General features: G+C 43.7%; 1 protein-coding gene across 1 annotated transcript in view; it reads right to left on the bottom strand.

The window, feature by feature from the left end:
* CMIP (c-Maf inducing protein) overlaps positions 1-25,162 on the bottom strand; it is a 119,538-nt gene that overhangs the window by 42,232 nt on the left and 52,144 nt on the right. Inside the window, exons 2-3 of the mRNA XM_026042325.1 lie at positions 12,758-12,883; positions 5,045-5,095 (exon numbers count right to left, since the gene is read on the bottom strand). Of these exons, the coding sequence (XP_025898110.1) occupies positions 5,045-5,095; positions 12,758-12,883 (177 nt within the window). The remainder of the gene's footprint in view (positions 1-5,044; positions 5,096-12,757; positions 12,884-25,162) is intronic.

The following is a 25,162-nucleotide window of genomic DNA, read 5'->3' as shown; positions in this document are numbered from 1 at the left end:
AAAAAAAAAGGTACTGAGGGGAGTATTTAACTACAAAAAATAAACATAACATTTAGTAGAAGGCTCTGCAAGCTGGACAAGGTTTTCTATGAGGTAACTCCTGAATTTGCCCCGGATTGTTTAGACTATGGACTGGGCGGTCTCATCAATCACCGCAAGAAGAGTGAGGGAAGCTGCAATTCGCGTTACCTCCTCAGTGCAGAACAACAACAAATGCTAAATCCTGACAAATAAATGCAGCTCAACTATGAGAGGGAGCAGCAGGATTTGCAAAAGGCTGCGACTGGCTCTTAGCTCCACTGTAGTCACTAGAAAGCTCCAAGTGGTTCAAGTTTCAGACTGCAGCAATCTTAAAAACCTTCTGGTCTCCCAGTAGCGAGTGTCCCGAGTCCTGCTGGAAGAATAAAGCCACCAGCCGAAACCTGGAGCCAAACCCACTTATTCTGTCAAAGCAAAAAGCCATTTATTCTGTCAAAGCAAGAAACTCGCTCCTTCCAAACTTACAAGTACCCAAAGCCCACAGTGCTTTCAAAGCCCTGAGGTTTTAAAACATAAAACTTAATACCACAGCTTGGCTGCCCATCAATATAGCACTGACTCAGACACAGTAACAAAAGGGGGGTAGGGGATGTAGTCGTCAGCTGCATTGCATGAAAATTATTTATTGCTTCTTATAATAGTGGAAAAAATCACACAAAAAAATATGAAATTCTGTGTTCCACAAATATACTTCAGGTTTTAGCTTAAAAAAAAAAAAAAAAGGCAAATAAGTGGCTGGGACTGTAACAGTTGTGTGTGTGCTGTGTAACCACCAAAAAGCAGGGCTAACGTCCAGGAATTGCCATTCCAAAGAGCTGTTGAGCTCTTTAAATAATATTTTTGCTGTGAAGTGCAGCACAGGGCTTTTCTTCATTCAATTGTCACTGCGTATCAAAGCTTTCCTCTCTCAGGTCATAAATCAGGTGATTAAATCCAAATGACAGACACAGAGCTTTTTAACCATAACTGATGTGATTTCTTCCTGATCTCATGGTTTTAAGACATGAGTTATCGAGAGTTAGGGCTATAAATTTCTTTAATGTCATCATTTAAATTCTATATAAACCCCACTCCTGTATCAGCACTATTTTTAATCATTACCATGGTGACAAAACTGTAAAGGTGCTTTATCAAAGGAAGCTTTACCACATTTTCAAAAACATTTTCTCTCAACTTAATTTTCTGCACTTTTTAAGCAGAGAAATATAACCCCCTCCAAATGTTCACTGTTAGATATGGATACAGATACTCACAGATCTCAGCAAATCACTTTATATAAAAAGCATTTTCTATCTGCAGGTGGTGAATTCATAAACCGGACAAAGTAAAGACTAGAGAGAGCATCATTATTCAGGTCAACTATGACTTTACACAGCAAGAAATCCCTTTGCAAATAAGGTTCCTTGGGCATTAAAGAATCTATTTCCTGAAGACAGAGCTACAACAACCCCTCAGGGAGCCAGGGAAATATTAATCCAAAATTAAAGTTGTTGAATAAAGGCCAACATTTCTCATTTTAGAATTCATTGCAAAAGGCTTGCGAATCCCCAATGACAACGTTGTTCCAGTTTCCAATTCATGGGAATCAAAACACGGAGTCTGTCTGGAAAAGGGAGTTTTGAAATAAAGGCAGTTGGTCTGCAGTGCCTGGGCAGAGCGGGCGCCAGCGCCGGGCAACGCCGCAGGCAGCAGCTCCATGGAGGTGACGTCTCTCCCCGTCCCGCACTGGGAGACCATCCGTGAGCAGTGTGAGCAGCCGGGGGCTCCCCAACACAGCGTTAAGTCACAGAAAGACCACGTTAAGATAATAGGTAGGACAGAGGCTGAAGAAGAAAAGGCTAAAGGGGTCTGCAGTTCTGCAGCTGATGAGTTTTCACTGTCCATGTCGATATCTTTACATGATATATTGTCATGACTTATAGCTACCAAATACCAAAGACTACATAGCATGGTGTCAACCCAGCCTCCCTGGTTGAAAGGCATGTTTTCTACATCAGGTATTAAGGAGTTGTGTTGCTTATGTTTAAGTGTGTGGACAGTTGTTAACGTGTTCTGCTTATTCTCTGTGCAAAGACAGTTTCCTTTGGCTTAGCTATAACCCAAAGAAAATCAGGATTTTTAAAAACAGGCTGAGGTAGCCAATAATCCTTAGGGAGTTACACACTGATACACACTGATACTCTGATTAAATGAGGAATTATGAATAAGTCTTAGTGGGAACACTTCAATCTAATGGGAAACCCGAAGGGAAACGAGTACCTAAGGAACAGTCTGCACTACTACCTCCAGACTCCCTTCAGCGAACACAGTATCCAAGGAGAGAGACACCTCTAAAAAGGCATGGAAGCATCCTGACAGCTACAGCTGTGACACACAGAATCTCTCAGAGCTGCATCTGAAACACAGGCAGTTACACATTTCATTTTTCTTTTATTTCTATTCATCTGCAGCATCTCTTTTACTATTCTCTGAGCTGCAGAAAAAAATATTCTTCATTTTTATTCTAGAGACAGATATTGAAGCAAAAATTATTTCCAGGGTGCCGGATGGCAAATTGAATTTCCACAGTGTATTAATCCTTAAAACAGTGCCACATAAAAGCTCTCTGACCGCCTGGTGCACCCTCAGATGAGGGTGAAGGATGCCCAGTAGAGGCTTGATCTTAAAGACCTTCCCCAATTCCCAATCCCAAATTCCCCAAGGGGTTCACTAGACCCAGCCTTCCACCACACAAACACAGGTAGCTCATCTCTGCTGAGGATACGTTCCCCAAGCAACTACCTTGGCTACCTGTGGAGCAAGATAGCCTTGGTCAACCTTTTTCACTTATATTATCTGTGAGACTCACTGGGCAAATATATCACTAACCAGCACAACCATCCACATACAGTATCACTGCAGAGAACTGTGTAAAAGATCCACTCCAGAAGAACATGCACTTTTTTAAAAAAAGAAAAACCTGCTTCATATGAATCTCTGAGGTGAAACCTTGGCACCTGGCTCTGAAAAGCTGTAATCTTTTTAGCTAGTAAAGATAACCTTCACTAAGATAAATCAGATACGCTGATCTTGCCACTGTTAGTCCTGTTGTGCTTTTATTTAAAAATGACAAATATTCTCAAGGTAAAGAGCTGAAAGTTACATCGTGTTCTTTTCCTGGACTACTAAGCAAAACAAAACCATCGAAACTACCTCTATAAGAGCAAAGAAGAACTTGTTAGTGCAAAATACCCCAGCAATAACAAACTTTGCCATTGCTCTTATGGGAAAAGGCTGTTTGCTCTTCTTGGTAGAAGGAAGGTTTCTAATGAAGATGTTTCACTTTTGGTTTTGAAAAAATGGACCTAAGTGGAGAAGGGGGAAAGCAAAGAAGCAAAAATAAATTCTACTTTGCAACAAGTTCAATTACTCAGACTTTCCTAAAATGAGAGGCTTAGTCAGAAGTACTGGAAAACTTAAATGCTCCTTTAAAAACAACTCCCACAGAGCAAAGTTCCTCCCCATGCCTAAAAGACACGTGAGGGAGCCAGGCCACTCCGCCAGTTCAAAGGGCAGGGAGGAAGGCACCCGCACGTTGCCTCTTCACATTCTACCTTTTCCTTGAGCTGCTCCTTCTGCAGGGAGTGGGCCCACGCCACGGACACCCCAGGACTTCAGGCTCCCTGGCTGGGGCCTAGGCACGAAAAGACATTCGACCCGTTCCTTGTCTGCGCTCTCTGAGCGGCCTCACGAAGCGGGAGGGAAAATCGGAGCCACACGTGGGGACTGCCCTGTCTTCATGGGGGCTGCCACATCTTCGCAAGCTTGAAGTTTCAACACTTGCCATCCTTAGGAGCTGCAAAGGAAGCGAGACCAGGCAGGCACTGCCCTGGTGCCGCTGTCAGAGGGCAGCTGGAGTGTCACACTGCAGCCCTCTCCAGTGCTGCTACCCTCCCGTGGGCATTTAGTCAAGGAGGATAACGGAGAAGGAGTCGGCAGGCTGGAAAAAGAGTTCTTAACACTTGGCTTTTACTGATAAGAACTTGGATCCATTCAAAACAAGACTCTGCCAAAAGCTGACAGCTATACAAAGCACACAAATATTGTAGTTTGGCCACGTAAATATTTTGCAACAGTAGTACTATCAAAAGCACCTACAACAAAACCAGTTCAGTGGGAGAGACTTCCTTAGATTTTCCACATGTGGTTGTTGTCAGCAGGCCGAAATCTTGATAAGCTGCAGAGCCAACCTGGCTGACTTCACCGAAACCCTTCCAAAGAAAAGTCCTGAGCTGGAAAGTTACTGTTTTTGCTTCAACATCACGTGACAGAGAGGACACCCATATTCACCATCTGGCCAAAACATATTTCCAGCTTCATCTCAGATCCATACGGATTCCATCCAAAGGTCAAGAGCTACATTTTTTGGTGAGGAATGTTCTGCTTTTGAGACACAATGTTGTCACTGTGATCCACTTCCCCTACTCAGAGCAATCAGCGCATTGTTCCCACTGAAAATGAGGAACGGCTCGAGATCTCTCAGATGGAAACTGCCTTTAAATCCAAATCATTCTGAAGAATAAAAACAGCCTGCTGTTTTAGTGATGCTATTTAACATAAGCTATTTAACAGTGATGCTACTTAAAATAAGCAACTTTAAAGGACACTTTTTCTCTTAATTTATCAGAAAAAATAAAAAATAAGAAGGGACCCCAAGAGCACTGAACATATAATTAGGCTGCTGTTGTTCTCTAATGTATTACATTTCACAAGTACAAAAACAAAACAATCTTTACTGTGTAGGAATGTAGTTACTATCTACTTGTGGAAACCAAATGCATGTTGACAATACTGGGCTATTTCACAAGTGAACCACACAAGCAGGCTGAAATTGCAAACATGTTCCAAATCTGCATTTCTAAAGCAAAAAGACTTCCACCATTCAGAGTCCTTGCAAGGTAGCAATGGTGAATGAGAAAAGCATTCTCGGGATAATACAAGGAAAACTGAAAAGTGCAGGACTTACCTTCCACTGCAAAGAATGGAACCACTGATCCCTCAGGTAACTGTTTGCAGCCTGCAATAAAAAAAAAAAAAAAAAAAAAAGGACAAAAAGAATCATTAGTTTCTATCAGTGTTTCAGATCACTGAGCCAAAACCAAGCAAATCGCCCATGTGTTCTTTAGATTCAGTAAAGCTGCACGCATTGTGTTTTTCTGAACTTCCTGACCTTGGCTAACTTCAACCCCTGTCTCATCAGGGTGAGTGAAACTTTTTGCTCAAAGCTACACTACAATAAATTAATTTGCTCAGAAAACAATGATGCAAAGACCATGCTGCACATGGAAAATTGTAAACCAGAACTCTCCAAAACATTAATCTCCTCCACAGTGGCGTTCAACTCAACGCTGTGAAAAATCCTCATCGATTTCAGTGAGGTTTTGACCAGATCTTTAACATCTGCAGGGCATTTGCCTTCCCTATTAATCACCATAAGCAGAGCAAGAAGATGGCTTGACATTTTGCTAGCAGGTTGCTTTTTTTTTTTTTGCCATACACTAGTTTCCTGTCTTGTCCGATTCCTCAGCTGGCCACAGAAAGCAATTCAAACAACAGCTCTTTTAGCAATACTGACGGGGGGGAGAAGTGGAGCGCTGCGACGTGCACATACTTGCAGAGACTGTTTGCAGTAACTGCACGAATGGTGCAATCAGCGTTCCCAGGGATCACCAGGTTTTGTCCGTATTAAGCCCAGCTGCCAGAAATTCTCCGTGTGAAGCAAGGTTCAGGGCCAACGCGGGAATAGTTCAAGCCTCCCAAAGGTCAAAAGGCTCCGAATCAAAAAATATAAAAGCATCTACAGTGACGTAAATATGCATGCCTTGACAAGGTGACATAAGTTTGAAATATTTGAGTGGGTAGACATGCCCTTTGGCTTTTCCAACTCTATCTCATTTAGTCTTGGCCAGCAGGCAATTTTTCACTTACAATTCTAAATGTTTTACGTGATCAGTGAACACTGAAGGACAGCCCTCGCATTCATGTTCAAACAAATGGTGAGGTTCCTCACTAGACCAAAAACTGCAGCCTTCTTGCAAGTAAAATATCCTTCAGGCTTTTTTCCCTGACACATTTTAGACATGGATTGAAAATCTAGACTGCAGAATGAATTTTATTTCTTGCAAAAATCACTGATAATAGCAAGAATATTAAACGTAAAAAAGTGTCACCAGGACACAAGAATTCTGTTTAGATCCTGAGCTCACAATGACATGAATTTATACTGATTTTTGTAAATTAAGTGTGGTAATTCTCTCCCTCCCTCTGTATACATCTCATCTCATGTGTATATATATGCATATATGTATATAAAATATTACATCTATATTAAAATACTTTTGTAGTAAATATGCTATGTATATATTTGTATATTGTAAAACATGTAACTATATATTGCATGAATGTTTTATAAAAGCTATATGTGCAACAGACTATATATATATGTATTTTATGAGGTCTACTTATCCAGTAGATCTATATGCAAGAAAATCACATAAATCCAACAAAAATCCATCTTGACTGACCCAAGAGTTTATCAATAAGAGATTTTAAATTTCATGATGTACACCAACATATCAGAATATGAATGGTAGAAACTAAACTAAAAATAAAAAATGTAAATCATTATATTTAATAGTTTGTATCTATTAAATAAGTATAAATATCGTAACAGTATAATTTTTTTGGCCTGCACTGTAAAATTCTGAACTTCAGAATACTTCTGCTTGACAGTATTTAAACATTTTCTGTCTGCTATTTACGCAATATTTTATGCATTTAAAATAAAGAAAAATCAAACACACTTTCCTATGAAAGACTGAAATTTAAATCAAATTGTCCTTTTGAAGAGAAAACCATTGTTTGGGATGGAAAAAAATATTGGCATGGCTTTTTGGACAAATGGCCCTGTGGCACCGAGCGCTCAAGGTGACTCTAGCTGAGGTTCCACATCCTGGTGCGACAGAGGCAGCAGTTCCAGGGACAGAACCAACACTCTGGAGAAGACCAGAGACAACAACCTCTCTTCATCCTATTCTCATCCAAGAGATTTCCATCCTCCAGGCTTCAGTGTGGGACCAATGTTGGCTATTGCATAGAAAGAAGAGAGATGAAGAAAACCTGCCCCTGCACCTAGGGTTGGAGTCTGAACCACTCGAAGACTAGGACCCGTCAGACAACTTCCAAGGAAAACACAGAGGACAACAGTTTCAGGTGAAGACAGAAGAGGAAAACCAACCTTTAGGGATCCCAGCAGCTCTACTATGGGACAGGAATGAGAAAGGCCACGCGCGATCCCCGGATCCCCACAGCAGCGCCCGCTCCGCGGTGCCCGGAGCAGCCGGATCACGGTGCCTGGAGCGGCCGGATTGCAGTGCCCGGAGCGCCGCCCACCCGGGGGGCTGCCTGGCCCCCGCTGCCCCCTTTGCCGGGGGAGCCTAATCCCGGCCGCGCAGCCTTCCGCCCGCCCACGCCGCAAAGCCACAGGAAACGCTGCATCTCGCAGGGGACACCGAGCCTCCCACAATACACCATCTTCAGCCCTCCTGCTTTCCAGGCTGAGAACAGGACTATTGGGGTGCTTCTTTCCTACTAGAGGAATGGGGTGCCAGTTGACAGAAATGTCATCTGTGGCTCTTAGGTGCCCACCCAGACATCTGAGCGGCTACATGCCACCTCTGCACACACAGACTTACATGGATATACAAGTTCTGACATTTAAAGCACAGAGTACCAAAGTGTAAAACTGTACAGGGAACCAGAATTCATCTTTGAATTGATAACAGTTTTATTCCCAATCAAAACAGGGTAATTATTCGTTCTCTTTCAATTTTGTAGGCACTGTATGCCATGCCGTTGCCTACATTGTGCTTCACTTTCGCCTCTGTAACCAGCAACAGCAATGTATTTCTACTCAAAGGTACACGCAAAATGGAAGCCTTTCCCTGTGAAATGACCCTTGCTGAACTGCTAAGAAAAAGCCTGGAAACATGGAACAGATCACTCATTATTCGGTGTTTCCTTTCCTGATCTCTAAAGCAAAATCCTATATTTCAGGGTTTGCTCCTCGTAGATTATTTCACACATATACACAGAGTTCTGTGGGCTTAGGACTCACCTAAGGTGCATTCCCAATCTCCAGCACACGTGCACTGAAGTTATCCCTTCCAGAGCAGTGTCACCTACATCTCTTTGCTCCAGCTGAGGGTATCACCTACCTTATTTATTCAGCTCCAGTAGGCAATAAAGAATGACACACCGAAGACTTAAAGCAGACTTTGAGTAGGGATTTGGGCTGCACTGGGAAAGGTTTCCTTCTTTTACCTCTGTCTTGCCTGCAGAGTGGGTCCTGCTCCACTCCTGCAGTTCTTCCAGGACTTTGTCTTGAAATGTTTTGCCTGCTGTGCCAAGTAGTCATTAAGACATAAATGAAGTACATTAGAGATTTTGTATCAAAATAAAATAGCGTTTGGGTCCATTTGTAGGTAGCATTTTGACAAATCAAATGGAAATGGCTTCAGCTGTGGTGAGGGTGATGCCAAGGTCTGCTTGGAGCGTGTCGCACAATCCAGACCTCCCAGTGGTTTTGCACAACCACAACACATAGTAAAAAAGTACGTTAGAGAACAGGAAAATGAAGAAATCCTTCAGAAATCCTAAAAGACTCCAATCTATTTGTAGCATTTTTATTTCTTTATTGTTCCAACAAGTAGGAAGACCACAGTGTGCCTACTTTAAGTGGTCTTTCTTTTCTGACCCTGAGTTTTTACTGTCAATTTTTACTTTTACTTTCTAATAATAGTGGTATAAATGTTAAAAAAGCCACTTGGGACTTTATGTGGCACCAACTTTATTCCTGGGATTAGTTCCAATAGTTTCAAGCAAACTGTTCACAGCAGGAAAAATGTGCAAGAGAGTAAATGTCTGCATATCTTTGGTCAATACAAATAAATTTATTTCTCTGCTCAAAAAAAGGGAAGTATCTTCCTCTGCAACCTACTACTTCACTTCTTAGCCAATGAGTAGGAATTCTTTTAAAAAGCATTCAATACTCGGAGCAATGCAAGGCTCGTCCATAGAGCAAAGAGCTCCAAGATTTGTGCTGGGCAGTGGCTGGACTCCCATTTAAGTGAAAGTTGGGTTCTCCAAAGAGAAAGCTGCCTGCACCATAGGCTAAAATAAAAATTTACCACAAAAATCCAAGGGAAACATTTGCCGTGGGGACTCCCTGGCAAAGCAGTGTGCTCGAGGCCGGAGTTGAACGTGCGAGTGCCGTGTTCGTCCAGGCTTCCTGTTTGTTTTTCTTTCTGGCTGCACCCGATTGTCAAGAAACGAATAAAACAGTGTTAGTGTTGGGGTTGGAAGAGGTGGCTTTAAGGCACCTAGGACCCATCCGAAAGACAGCAAACCTCACGGGAAAGCAGGTTTGTCCTGAGTGCAGTGCTGAAGCCTTCCTCCTGGGACTCTTTCCACATTTGGTGCTGAGTAGTTTTGAAAATTCCCCCCTCCTTAATTTCGTCACTCACGTTTAGTTATCAACTAAATTATCAACAGCATTATCAACTGCTGCATCCTCTTTATCCAGAAACGTGCCCAGGACGTGTCAACAGAAAGCACCAACGCCAAAGGGCAGCACAAAGAAGGCCAGTTATTGCCAATACTGAAGAGCCTGCACTTTTGTATAGGCTGAATTTAGCTCCTATTTCCTGGCCTAAAGAGCTTGCGTCCCGTGAACCTTTTTCCAGCAACACCCTGGCTCATACCTGCTATCCTAGTTGTGTGAAAGCGGACGTGGGGGGAAATAGAGTTCACTCCTCCCTGGAACAACCTGGAATCAAATCATTTGGCAATGGTCAAAGAAAATAATGAGAATTCCCAACTGCTGAAACAAACTCGGCACGTTTGAACCCATCGCTGCTCAGACCATTGTGCTTGTACAACAACCACCGCGTGGGAAGCACGCACAAAGATGACGTTTCGATGTGATCCTTGTCCAGATTAAGGTTCTTTGATGCCTGAGCACCAAATCCCCCTCTCTGGCTGCGGGAGATGCATCCTGTGATCACAGATCTGGTTTCCTGCGAGATGCTGCATCACCTCCGGCACTATCTGTCAAATTGCATGTGTTAAAATAGTTTGGGCCAGGTCAGTATTTCTATGGGAGGGCATCGGGATGATGTGTGGAAAGGTAATGGCCCTCTTCCTTCTCTGACTCATTACTGTGCAGTAATAACCCAGAAATAGACCTTGGTGACAGCAGGCAAGGGGGTGAAACTCAAACAGGGACTTGTGGCATTTATCATGCCTAACCCAGACAAATACATGAAAGATATCCCAATACCACATGCTGACATCCTGTTACAAGAACTGCTTGGAAATGTATTTCCATTCTAAGGGAGGTTCCATTAGTCTGACATTTGTTTCTGTTTCAAATTAAAGAAACAGAAGCAACTGAAATTTTAAACTTTTCTGCAAAATGAAAATTCTAGAAAGGCTGCAATTCAGAACTACCAAAATGCTTCAATTTATGCCAAGCTGCATCAGCAATATCACATGGTACTATAGGCCTTATGATAAAGTTTGTGCAAAAACATATCACAGATATAAAATCGTAACTAATCAGAAATACAGCATCAGAAGTGAAACAGTCTGGTTAAACATTTTCCTACAGATAATCTTCATCACCATCAAAACCATGCTTTGGAGCAGTACTATGGAGAATGTGTTTTGGACTCTTTTTACTTGTTCCACTATCACAGGCTTCCTGATCCCAGGGTCTGACTTTACCGGGCAGTATGTTGCTGCTCAGGCTATCAGGTCTGAATGGCTTTGTAAAAGATTTGATGCTCCAATTTTCCATAAATGTATTGAAGACTCTGGGAAATAGAAAAATGCTTAAGCATGCAAGGCAGAATTTCTTCGCATATGTTTCTCAGAGCTTCAACTTTTGAATACTGAGATTCTTTGTCACATATACCAAAGAATTTCTTCTGAAGTCAAACAGTAGCTAGATCTAGTTTTTGTATCTTGATTTCTTATGTATCCTTACATAATTTTCAATAACATTTTGGTTTTATTAATACACATTACAAGTATATTTGGGAAATCTATTTTAACACATCCTTTGACATGGTCACATTTAATGAATCAAGACACTACTAATGAGCAACTCATACTAAAAACATTTTCAGAGTTTATATTTTCAATTACACTGAATTACAGCCAAATATAAACTTAAGAGTAGCCCAGCTTACTCCATTTCTTTATCAGTTTTTATGAGGTTGCAGAAAGATGGCAATTTTTCTAAGAAAAAAATCCAAAGCATCCATGTTAAGACATTAATTCTTTGCAAATGTTTTTAAAAAAGAAAAAAAGCAAATGGCAGCCTGCTCCATTTAAAAATCTGCATGTCCTAACAAATTCCCTTTAAACTCAGTACGGAACCATGTGTTCAAACTTTCTCCTGTTCATGCTAAGCACGTTGGTAAAGGTAGCTACCCATGAACTATGCAAAAGGCTCAGATACCTAATTCAGAAATGCAAGTGTAATTACCTAGCTGTTGGACACAGGGAAAGGAAAGAAAAAAAGAAAAAAAACTCACACATATAAATGTTAACACCACTAAGTAAAAGTAAGGAAACAAACAGGGTCAAAAATCATCTCAAGAAAAAAAATTAGAATTGTCCAACTCAGCAAGGAGTTTCTCTCCTATTAATTCAATCAACAGATGAGACGAGGAAGATTTTCACAATAACGAGGACCCTATCAGGTTCCAGAGTTCACCTTCCTGCTGGCCCCGATTCCACACACCGTGGAGGCTTTTCCAGCCACAGAGCTGGGACTCGGGTGGACTTGCAGCAGCCTGTCTGAAATTCAGGCTCCCCACACCCCCTGGAATCGCCTAAAATCGGTAACTCATTTGAAGCCGCAGCAAATTGCCAGGTACTGAGCAGGGGCACACACACGTGCTCTATGTGCTTCTGACCACATGTCTAAGCTCCAGAGACATTTGAAAATGCACCCAAACCCTCTGCCCCAAGAAGAGTCCATGAAATCACAAGTTTCCAAGTTAAGGCTATTCAAAATTCTTCTACGGGACAGCCAGACCTATGAAGTCTCAGACGTGCACAGTAAATCTGGACTAATACAAATATGATGCCTTCTACTCAAAAACAATTCTTACAGAAGGGAACATAGAGGTCTACCTATCTATCTCTATGCCTCAAATGCCTATATCCAGCCTCAAATGAAATGAAGACCAAGCATCTTTAAAAAATATACAGACCCATCCATTCCCTTGCAAGTTATGGATTGTCTGGAAGAGTTAAAAGGATAAAATTCTTGACTTGCTTCTTGTGGGAATCAGACTATATTAATTCAGTTGTTCTAGGCCTGAATCAATGCTCCATTTCACAGCACATTATTCAGAACCACATCTTCAGCGAGCAGATTAAATCACTGTGGTGCAAAAGTCCCATTTTGACTGTCAAACAACATAAAAATTTCCAAAAGTAACACCCTGAGCAAATTTGCTAGCAGGTAGGCAACTTGACAGCAATAAATTACTTGCCTTTTCTAGGTCCAGTTAATTAGGACTAGCACTTGATGAACTGCAAACACAAATTGAAGATGATTCATTTAGGAGACAGAAAGAGAACTGTACTTCTGTGTTTACTGTACCTGTAGTAAGACAGTACCCCCCGGGATCGTGAGCTGTAAACAGTACTTAGGGGCGTTCTCCCAGGAGAGCAGTTGAACATCTTCAATAGCACTGTAGGAGATGGAGTTTTCCATGTACCCCGTTGGCTGCAAGAAAAGAGAGCAGAGGAAAAAAGTGTTTACTTAGTCATCAGAAGCTTCACAATTTCAAAGGAAAAGCAAAACAAAATCAAAATTATTCTTGATGTTGAAAATAGCTGTGCAATGGCTAATTGTAAAATACAAAATTCCTATATAGGATGTTCAAAAAGGAGATTGACACACTCACTTCCCTCCAACTTTCTCAAGTGTAAAACCACTCATCTATTAGCAAGATTAAGCCAGATACCGGTGCCTGGAACACTAGATTGTCACAGGCTGAGTTTTTTGCTGTTGCTTTGGACCAAAACACAGTAGAATCCAACCCAAGTTGACCTGAGATATGAAGGTGTGTGGCCATGCATCTGCAATCACACGTGGGAAGCAGCAACTCGAACACAGAGAAGAGCAGTATATTATATTATATTAAGATGGTTTTATTCCGTGCTTTCTTGTTGTTCTCCCTGCCTCCGGAGCAGATCAAGCACATCATCAGATCTATACTGCTACATTTGACTGTGGTTTTGGGGACTCTAAAATTCAGCCTTCATCCTTCAGACTCGGAATCAAACCAGAGCAACCAACCTGCTCAGCTCAGCTCACACATAAGCACCAGCTTCCTGCAGAAGCTGCTGATGCCCAGTTTCCAGTAAAAGTCACTGTTAAAACATAAATAACTGCCCGTTGCAGTTGCATGCACAACATAAACTGACAGTAGCAAGAAAACTTGAAACTCCTTACTAGTATCCCCAAAGTCCTTAGGCGTTACAAAGGTTTTTGCACAACTGTCTCTGAATACACACACCTATGTGCAAGCACACATAAAATTATGTTCTAGACACCAATAAATACGTACAGCAATGCAGCTGTGTATCTACTGAGAACACATCTGCAGACTGGGCTGCACACAAACCTTCACCCTGTTTAAGCATTTCCCATACTTAGCAGTGACCCTCCAAGACTGTATTATTTATTTCGCTCTGTTACAACATAAGCAAAGCCATCAGCATCACCACAGCAGAGCAACTCTTTTCCTTCAAAAAATGCTGATTCATCCTACATGGATAAGCCCCCCCGTTGGCCTTTTCTCGCAGGAGGAGCGCGCTCGTTATATCCATGAATTATTTTCTCTTACGGTTTGCATCCAAAGCTTCACAGCCTTACTCCCACTGTCCCCAATACAGAAGTTATTTTTAACTGACAGCCTCGCAAGGAGGAAGCCGAGGGAGAAACTGCATCTACCTCAGGGGCAACCAGGGGCAGCTCCCAGAATCACAGCACAGGCTTCCCGGGGGCGCGCGCCAAGCCGGCAGCCGGCGCGCGACGTCTCCCCCTCTCCTCCGTGCGCCTCTCCCGTCACTTCAGCAGGTTCTGCCTCTGCAAAGCAGGCGCTTAAATAATCATACACTTTCTGTGCTTATAAAGCCAGAAGCAGTCGTTGCCAAAACGCTGCTGCTGGTCTCATAATACAAATTTGCTGCACAAAAGAGTCGGTTGCCTTTTCAGCGAGAAGCTGGGGGATTTTAACATATTTTTAAGCAATGCTTGCTGGGGGGATGTTCATTTATAGAAGCCCTGCTGAAAGTTTTCCCTGTGTCTTTAACAAAACCCTTGTTAAGCAGGAAGTCTGATAAACTTCTGCTTATTCATTTACCCACAATATTGTTCTCCACTAGTGCCTGGAATCCCGGTGGCTTAATGCTGATACTGTACGTCACGCTTTGCCTACTGGAGAGTAATTATCTTGTTCTCACAGGAAGCCAAAGGCCCGAGATCCCTTGGTAATCAGCATTACAACGCGCGGGGAAAAAGTAGGAAAACAGACAGGCTAAGATGTATTATGCTCAGGGGGCAGCCTTATCAGAAACAAGCTCCGAGGAACTGGAGAGGGGAGAAATCCTGGAGAAGGGAGAAATCCGGGACCACAGGTGCTAGCATAAAATGAAATGACTCAAAGCAATTTAAATTTCTCTCTTAACAAGATGCTGACGGCCCTTAACACCCGCCATTAACTTCAAAGAGCGTTTGGAGAATTTGCACCGATTCTGTTCCCAAGGGAAGCCTCCTCTCTACCTTAAACTGCCCATTTAAACAGCCTTAAAGATAACTGATCCAGTTCAGTGACGGCTCTGTAGTCCTATTCAAAGGCACTAAATTCCAAATAAACTGGTCCTCACACAACAGTCTTTTCCTTTAGAGAGAACAGGGTAACAGAGTTCTGCCATCTTCCTGTGAGCAGCCTAGGTGACTACCTAAACTGCAACATTAAGCTATGCAGATGGTTAATTGCTCCAAATTAAGGCATTATTTCACCAAGGCAACTTATAGAGAACCCCAACGATGCCAGGTCCATAGCTGCTCTCCAGCCACACCTCGCACAAAACTTCACCACTATTCTGTTCAATCTCAACCGAAAGAGAATAGCCCAAACCTATTTTAAGCCCTAAAAGCCATGCAATATGTATTACTCCTGCTTTCATCTAAAACATCATGTTCTAGAAAATGAGGTATTTTCAGAGCAGGTGCTTTTGAGTCTGAAATACACATTACAGACACTTTCACCTCCACTCTGCAGCCAAAAGAGGCTAAAGCTGAGTGATTCATGACTGCAAAGCTCCCCGAAATGGTGCTTTTAGATGCTGTGGAACACCGAAGACATTGGTGTTCCCACATTAGGGTTGGGCACAAATGCATTAAAGGAGTCCTGCAATGGAGCCGTGAGCTCCCCAGGCCTCACGAGGACTCTGCTATTGCACCCACTTCAGGAACGGGAAGGTCTTTGTTCCTTCGGAGCCACCACCATTTAAGCCGGTGAGATGCTGCAAAAGAAGCTCCCCACAGACCACAACGCTGAGGCCACAACGCTGAGGATACTCAGGTTTGCCCTTGTATAATTGTCCTTTCCTTACTCCTGGCACTCAGATGCCGGTGCACATTCCCCTTGTGTTTTCCCCCAAACAAGCAGAGTTCAGTCTGTTACCGGGAAGCAGCTACAGGTAAAACTACAGCCTGAGCCCCCAGTTCCTCCTTGCGCAGGGGCTATTCCCACGTGTGGGCAGCTGAACGTCCATCGCGCCGAATCCCCGCGCTGGATACATCAGCAGTGTCCTGCAGCGCTCAACGTTCCCGGTTTCCCGAAGGTCCAGCCTGTGCAACCCCCTAGCGCGGGCACTCTCACCCCCACGCAGTTCCATGGGAAGACCAAATGTTAACATTTTTGGCCAGAAATGTGCATTGGACATTTGAAATTAGCCCCCAAAAAAGGGTGAGACTGACTGTGAGTGGATTATTATAAAACACCTGATATCAACACTAGTTTTTCACAGCAGTCCCCTTCCATCCTACAGCGTTTTGCATCTGCCTGAAAGAAAGGAAGTTTGTTGGGCTGCGGCATCAGGAAGGTCGGGGAACTGGTGCAGCCCTAAAAAGATGGGAGTTCTTTTGCTTTTGTCTGCTTATTTTTTAGTTTGATTTGTAATATGGTCACAGAACAACTTAGAGGGCAGAATATCCCAGGGAAGGGAGGGAGCAGTGAGGACCAGAGTTCTTAAATCTGTAAGTTAGTATAAGATATTTCATAATCACAAACCACAGCATCTTTGAGCAGTAATACATCAGCTGCAAATGGCTTTATTTAATAAAATACTATTTTTATTATTATTAATGGCTGTTATTTTTGAAGGGAGATTTATACTACTTGACTAGATTTTAAGTCTAACAAATGAAGCAGCATAATGCACCACTGTTACTTACTCTTCAAAATTAATCATAACTAAGGAAATTTGGGCAAAGAAACTGTGCATCACATTGCAGCTTTACAGTTCCACTTGGAACTTCTGACTATTTGCTGTTGAATATCTTTCAAAAACTAAAAGAGATTTTAAAATGAAATCTATTGCAACAAACAATGAGCCTTTAGGAAACTTCTCTCCACCTTAGCCCTTAATCTCCTAACTAAACATGCAACTTTTCCAATCAGACATGTTTTAATTAGTTGACTTTTTTTCCATTACACTAAGATCTGTTAATCAAACAGCTTTGATACAACTTCTTTTTCTCCAGAATAGGCACATACCAAAGCTACTCTAAATCAAACTTCAGGGGGATAGAAGGCTCCTACAACTAGGAGAACATTTATGCTCATACACAAAACTGGTTTTCTCTTCACAGTTCTGGGAAAAGTCAGCAGCAGCAGCCTGCTCAATAATGCAAAAAATCTGCCCACTTGTTTCCATGGGGAATTCTGAAAGGGAAGAATAAACATCACGTCCCTTGTTACTGTGCGGCGTGTATGCACTTACTCACATAACAATGTACTAAATTTGCAGCTACGTATTTTCCAAAGAAAGCATCTAGAAAAGACAAATTTTACAAATATATAGGGTAATCTGCATTATAACATATTTAGACAGACTGCCCTAACTGCCTCCTGTGTAATAACAATAAGGAACGATTTTCCCAATTCAATATCCCAGATGGAGGGGAGGGAAAGGCTCTTTCACCTGCTCTGCAGAGCAAGGGGTGCGAGTGCAGCCCCGGGACGAGCACACTGTAATGCACGTGAGTTCAGCAACACCCCAGCAAGATTCACCCTTGCTGAATAAAAACATGTAGGAAGAGCTGATTGCTCCTAACACTCTGGTGGAGGAGGAGAGTGTTCAGCCAGTGCACTGGTAGGTAATGGACTCTGAGACTGCTGAAAACAAAGGATGGTTGGAAATAAATCTCTCTGAAGACATCCTTGGCTCCAGAGCACACCCCTGCAAATGCAGCTAGTTCAGACAGCAGCAATTAACATCTTTGTTCATTAACTATATACCCTACCAGAAGGCATTTCTCGAGTTGTATTAGTAGTACTACGCCGTAATACGCGGCGCAGCGCAATTTGTCTCGCTCTCGACATGGAAGAATTTACTGCCATGCACACTTGTCATAAAGACTTCTAGGGGCTTAAAGTCAATGCTAACCTCCTGGAGATTGACCTGATAAGAAAACAAACAGAAAGAATAACAGCAGCAAGACACGCACCACTGGCCCAGCAGAAGCCCTGCGCTTCCTTGCAACAACTTGTGCATCTAAATCTACCAGCGAAGCAACTTTCTGCATCCCTTCCCTGCCCATCATCTTCACCACCTTCATGGGCAGGACCATCGGAATAGACAGAGCAAGTCATTGTACTGTGCATCACAGGGTAGGGAAAAGAAAATCATGAAAAATAAGGGTAATTAAGGAGCCATGTGCAAGGGACCTCTCATTAGGGCAAATCTGAACTATTTCTCCTCAGAGCTGTTTTCTTCCAAGTGTTTTCAAGTTTTTCCTAAGCGATTGGTGGAGCTTTTGGGGACAATGGAACAAATCTGAACACAGTGGTCCAAATCTTTAGTCTGTCTCTACTCAGTGCTGAAGGGCACCCGAGGGCAAAATAAATCACGAGAAAGAGGTGGAGGGTTTTTCTTACCACATTGATTTGTGTGTGGGTGACTATGTATTATAAACACCAGTGCGTATGTGTGTGTGTGACTGTGTATGTACATACCCTCACACATAAACACACCTGCCTTTCTTTAGAGCTACATAGAGATAAAACGTGGTAAAAATATACCCTATTTACCTTTTAGTATACAGAAACATAGCAGAGATTGTCATATGTTGATTGTAAAATACCCAACCAAAGTTCAGTGGAACTGCCCTGATTGACACCAGCTGGGAATCCAGCTCCCAAATCCAACCACATCCAACTCTGCAGCTAAAGTCTCCATAAATCGCTTTCTTCCCTCTAAATTTTAAAGACAACAGCAAGTGGAGGCTGTAGCATTAACCTCAGAAAACTGATAAAAAAATGTCAGATCTGCCAGTCAGAAGCAGATTATGGCAGGCTGCAAAGCAGCAAGTTTTCCACGCCACAGTGAGGCAGAAGCAACAGCTCCACAGAGCTGCAGAAAGGGGACAGGACAAAACTGTTCATCCAAGAGCTGACAAGAAAACTGGTCTCACCCATAAGACATAAGAATTAGAAAATCTGAGAACTCAGTGCAGCAGACACCACCAGTAGGGAGAACTTCAAATCAAGTCAGATATGAAATAAGTTTAATATTCCCATCTCTAGCTTTCCGTGCTCCTTGGGTGGATGGGAGGGCAGAGCACTCTGCAGCTCAGAGCAGCCTCTGCAAGGGCACGGTGACAACAAGGGACTGCTCATCACCCAGGAACGTCTGTCTATACCGTGCAGGCTGCCAAGACCTTATTCTAAAGTACATCTTAATTACACAGTATCCACCATCAAAGGAGAGCAAAGCACTGATCCGCCAAATATTAGCCTCCCTACGAACTTAGGAGGCTTTAACATTTCATGTACATGAGCATTTCGTTTCATGAACATTTAATCATTTTCCCCCCCACTTACCAACAAGGCAGAAGAAAAACTCAATTAAGGTTGTAAATGCATCATGCTCTTGATCATGCCTGAAGTGACACACGAAGTCTGACGAAGGTTGGAAACAAACTCCGATTTCCTGAGCATGGGAATTGGCTTCCAACCCATCCTCCCACTCCACAGTTACGTAACTGATTCATAGGAAGGCCCATTTCATAGCAGTATCCATGTCTCTCATTCCTTCCCATGTGCTGCTGCCTGTTCATGCTTTCTGGGGAAGAAATACTCAATAATCTTGACCAGACAGCTATGTTATTTGTTCATCTTCCTCTAAAATTACTTGGCCAGGGGACACTACCAGCCACAACACAGCAGGTTCACAGCTCTGCACAGAAACAGCAATAAGTAACAAGAGGCGAGAACACTGCAGAGGGTCACACAGAGACACGCAGCCTCCTGTGGAACTGCTCGGCTGACAGGAGTACTGAAAAATCCCTCACTTTTGCCTAGAACGCGCAGCATCCAGGGACTGCTGAAGCGACCATTGCCAAGTCACCATAGCAACTGGGATGTGACAGAAAACAAAACTGCATCCACAACCCATCCTCGAGTCAAGGCTGCTCTCTGTTTTCCAGTCTCTGTCAGTGAATCAGCCTTGCCACAAACCATGAAACGCATCCAACGCGGCAAAGCAAGGAGGGAGAAGGGGCTAGTGCAGGGGGGCGCTGGGGCCACGCCAGGCTCCTCTGCACTGGGCTAAAAAGCCTTCTCCCTACACCCCCCAACGCCAGCTTCGACCAGGGGAGCCAGGAATGAAAGACCACGAGGTGATTTCAAATACAACATTAGCATCTGCAAAAGAATCAGCCTGCTACATACTTTCAAACACGGCCATAGCTTTACTACAAAAGGAAAATTTCTGCTGTGTTTTTCAGAAATGACTGGCTTAGGTGATGGCAATAACATGTTTCTGCTGCAGGACGTCCTTGCAGTCACGGTGGTTTGTGCTTTACAGACCCCCAAGGGTCCGTGCTTCACTACCTCGCTTTGGTCCACCAAAGGCAAAGGAAGAAATCGAGTCTGTCACCAGAAGGGTCACGTTCACTGTGTAAGAATCCCTATCTCTTAGCAAAAAATCTAGAATTCCACAAACTGGGAAAAAAACAGCTGAAGAGGGCTGTAAGGGAAGCCACACATTCATTTCTGTGACCTGTGGGTATGGATTTTAACCTGAAAGTAATCCAAATATAAAATAGTAAAATGGTGAAGGAGATCAGATATCCTGTCTGTTACGTCCCATGAGAAGTTTAGGAACTGACTCACAGATCTCCGCAATCCTGATAGATCTCACTGCCTTCACTGCACATCCTAGCCCATTTCTTACATTTTATTTATACTATCTAGAAATCAAATCACTACAAAACTAAACTTTGCATAAATGTGATACATATTAAGTTTATGATCCCACTTAAACAGGCATTTTCCAACACTGTCACCTCTGTGAATTCTACCTGTAGAGCCCAAACACTGTTTGATGAAGTAGAGGAGAAGGACTGCAGTGGGACCCTAAGCTTGCCAATTTGCAGCAGAGAACAACTGAAGAACGGAGAACAACTGTTCCCTTCTCAGAGGGATAGGTGGGCCTAGAGCTGCCAGCAGATCATCAATACAGTCCTCTGCTAGCTTGATAGCCAGAGGATAGATAACAGAAACGTCATCCCAGTGAAATCTTTATAAAAACTATAGATACTCAAGGGTAATCTCACTAAACTCACTATTATCAGGGAAGGAAGACAGGGACATGCTGAGGATGAGTCACAGACACTCCTCACCACCTTCCGAATGATGGTCTCCTCCCCTTGCTCCTTCCTCCCTTTGGTTCCAGGAGGAGGTGGGAAGACCTGGCCAAAATTCCAGCGTTTGGCTTCAGGTGTCTCGTTTCAGCCCTGCTTTGGTCACTTCCCCGTGCCTGTGGCTGCAGCAGCAACTTCCTCCTGCTCTCCCAGCACTAAGGGACGGATGCCAGGACGCCCTGGAGAGCCGGGACACCCCCGGAAAGCCGCATCCTTCTATCCTCCGAAGCAGGAAGTCTTCTGCTCCCCCGCTACAGGTCCCACCCAGAACCTGCTGCACCCTTGGTCTTCCTCATTGTTTAATGACTCACTGGCTGTTTGTACTGCCAGGGAGTGCTGCTATTTAAACAGAGGGCAACTGAGGTATGTGCCACAGCTCCATGGGATAGCGAGGGACTGGAAAAGGAGAGGGCGACTGCAGCAAAATATCAGAGCAAATATTTGAGGAAAGTGTCAGTTGACTGGTAGGCGTGTAATGGAGAGGAAGTGAAGCACCAGCTAGAGCCTAAATTATGTCTGTAAACTCCTTTGCTATGCAAAGGGATACACGGTGGTATTTAAAGTGCCACTTTCTCTTTGGTTAAAAGAAAAATAAAGAATTAAATATTTAGCTAAAATTGTAAAAGCATCATGCCCGTGGAGGATGAAATTCTATGGGATGGACATACTGAACAAGCAAACTTTTTTGTTTGTATATAATATTCATATTAGCCTAGCAAGTTAGTTTTCAAGATAATTAAATAAGAGCTCCTTAAAGCAGAGCCCAATGAAAGGTGTCATTACCATCGTCTCAACAGACACTTTAAAAAGTAAAGACCAGCCCTGCAATCAGGCCCTCTGAAGCCGCCCAGCCCTCTCAGCTGGGAGGCTCTTCAAAGGTAGAGGAAAATTCCAGGGAAGTGCAGCGTTACCCCAGGAGCAGGATGACTCCGGAGCTGCTGGAGGAGCCTTGGCCTTGTTTGTGAGAAGCTGATGCATCCAGCACTGTTCTCTTTCATGCAGTTTTTGGAAAACAAAACCACCTTCCTCCTCCTTTGCTGTTTCAGAGAGAAAACCACAAGGTTCTTGGGCCCACCCGCTTGCTTTGTATCCTGTGACACGGGATGCAGCGCTCAGAGCTACCTGCACGCGGCTGCTCCTGCCCGGAGCTGGCGAAGGCTCCAGCTTCGGCGCCGCCACCGCGTGGCCCTGCCTTCCTGCACAAATTCCTAACGCAGCCCCACTACCTTTTGTCAAGATTATTTTATTCATTTATTTACTGCCTCTAAAGGAAATAGCTCATTTCTATAAAACTTTAATATTGCAACCACAGCTTTGTGGACTCAGTTTTCCAGGCAGGGAGGAAAGGGTGAGAGAATTGCAGCATTTCAACACTTTGACCTCAACGACCAAACAGCTACTACTATTAGTCCAAGAAATTTCTACCAAGGAAATCTGAATGGCCTTCAGTGAACTGTTTGCCCAAACTGTTTGCCTGAAGTTAAACTGGCCTCAGATTTTCCAGCAGAAAGCTATCAGAAAGCCAACCCTTCTGGAGAACATTAACATTTAACAGGAGATCTGAATCCAAACCGCAGTGGACGCACAGCTACCAGTGAGCACCACAAAGTGGACTCCACACATTGATGCAAACCTGGCTGTGCCCCCTCCCTGGTGCCCGTGCTCCTGCAGCCTCCCCGGGCTTCCAGGTTTGAGCTGCGGCTGAGCTCGGCACCTGAGCACGCGTGTGGGTTTTGACGGCCTGGGCTTGCATCAGCTTCCCCCAAGGCAGGGATGGGGACGGGATAACTGTTCCTGTCCTCTGGATAGCTCGTAGCCGCAAGTACCAGGTGGCACCGCATGACGCAGCCATTGAGCAAAACAGTCATAATCACGACAGAGGAGAAATCCCGACCTGCAGAAATCAGACCCTCTCCACCAAGGGCAACACCTGATGGGATGAATTCCGTCCCGATTAACTATGGCCGAGCACAAGGTTTAGATGAATTTACCACAAATACCAGCTTTCTTCTCCTTTCCCATTGCTTTGGCTACTCCCACACGGCTGCAATCCCACAGCACTGCTATGTTTGCAGCTCTGGGGAAAAAGCTGCTTTATCAGAAAATCTATCGGGACAGATGCAGGGGGAAGAGCAGAGCACGGTGAGCAACTTTTGGCTTCTTACCGACACCTTCCTGAACACAGTTTTCATTGGAATGTTTAATGGAGTGTTTACCAATTGTTTCCTCAGAGATAAGGAAGCGAGTTAAATATAAAGTATCTGAAAATAAGGCACCGCATCCAGGTTATCCTTTGAAAAAGGCCCAAATTACCAGCAAGCTTCTAGTAAAAGTTATTAAGACATTTTAGGAAAGTATTATTATTGGAAAGGAAGTAAAGCTTGCGTAACAAAAGGACCCTCTTTTTCCTCTAGCCTTCACCTCACCGAGAAAGGCTCTTTCGCTATTTCTGAAATATACATTATCTTTTAAAAATCTCTTTGAATTGCACATCTAACTATATTTTGTTTTCTTGCAAAAAATAACCAAACTTTTATTGCAAATGGATAAAATGGAAACCAAACCCAACACACGCAGTATAAACACCGTAAGATTATTTCCAAATAGTCCAACAATTTTAAAAATCACTAAGCCCAACTCAAAATTCAGAGAATTTAGAAACAAGGCTTTTCTGATGCAGATTCCAAGTTTTACCCATTAGCTCTAAATTTTCTCCTTTGCCAAATAAAATAATAAAAAGGATGGATTCAGATCCCTACAGCAGGATTTGGTGTGATCCGTATCCCAACGGCCCAGGAGCCGGTTCTAACACCCCGCTGCCCAGGCCCTTCTCAGAGCGCAGATCAAAGGGCACACGTTGCAAGGCATTCGTGTGATGCAAGGCTGAGGCATGAACAACGCTGCATTTTCAGAGGTGCAGCTGCCTATAAACTCATCTCATGCCTATCAGAGCATCATGAGCAGGGCTCAAAAGTCAGCGCCAGACCAGCCACACCTCTGAAATTCCCTTCTCGTCTCCCATTTTATCGCATCTCAAGTTCACAGCCTCACACGCCCGGTTACAAGGAGGATACAAGCAGCCACCAGCTCCTCGGTTGTTTCGGTTCCATTCATATTTCCAGCTGGCGAGCTCGTTTGCAGCGCGGCGCTCACGGAGGAGGCGGGCAGGGCGCTGGAAGCACCGCGTCCCCGGCCACCTCCGTGGAATCGCTGCCGTGGTACCACAAGCACCGGAGGCATCACCCATTCAAAGAGCCCTCCTTGAAATCCGGTCTGTCCGTGTAATCCTGGGAGCAACTGGGCCCTAAATGAGCCACCTCAGTGGCGGTCAAGAAGTATTAGACGCCTCTCTAACTATCTTGCTGTATATGCACACCATACAAAACAGTGTTGCACACACAGTATGGTCTACAAGATGAGTGAAAACTCTGGCACTTTCTAGAATGAAGATGATACTGTGAAAAAAAAAGCTTTTCTTCCCCCCCCCACTATTATTTACTCATATGAGCAAAGTAAACCCTAAATCTGCCCTCCGGTAGCTGGCTTGAGTGGGTCACTAGAAAAACTGCTGATGCACTTAATGCCTGTGGCACTTCCAAGTCCAGGCCCTGCAAATGCCTTTTGACACGAGCAACCCGTGGTTGCAACAACCTACATCAGATGAGTAAGAAGAAGTGAGATTCTAGCCTTAAACTTATGATCTGTTCCCTCACACTTCCTTGAGCTGATTGAAAAGCTCGCAAGTTATAAATTGCAAGTCAGTGCAGGCCTCCCTGGATGAGGTCTTGAAAAAGTCACAGGAGACAATCACAGTTTCTCTTCTCGGGCACTTTACGAGAACTGCCCATCAGCCGCACGAGACACAACAGCTTAAACAGCCACCTCGGGGAGCTGAGAGCTCTTACAGCCTTCAGCTTTGTCCTGAATATTCTGCCTCAGGTTCTGGAGAAAAGGGGGGGGAGAGAAAGAGAGAGAAAGAGAGAGAGAGAGAGAGAGAGAGAGAGAGAGAGAGAGAGAGAGAGAGAGAGAAAACAAAGCAAAGAAAATGAAATAAAAAATAAA

The sequence above is a fragment of the Nothoprocta perdicaria genome, unplaced genomic scaffold (genome assembly GCF_003342845.1).
Source record: "Nothoprocta perdicaria isolate Ctin4 unplaced genomic scaffold, notPer1 scaffold_30, whole genome shotgun sequence".
In the NCBI taxonomy this organism is placed as follows: domain Eukaryota; kingdom Metazoa; phylum Chordata; class Aves; order Tinamiformes; family Tinamidae; genus Nothoprocta; species Nothoprocta perdicaria.
This window is presented reverse-complemented; position numbering and strand designations above follow the sequence as displayed.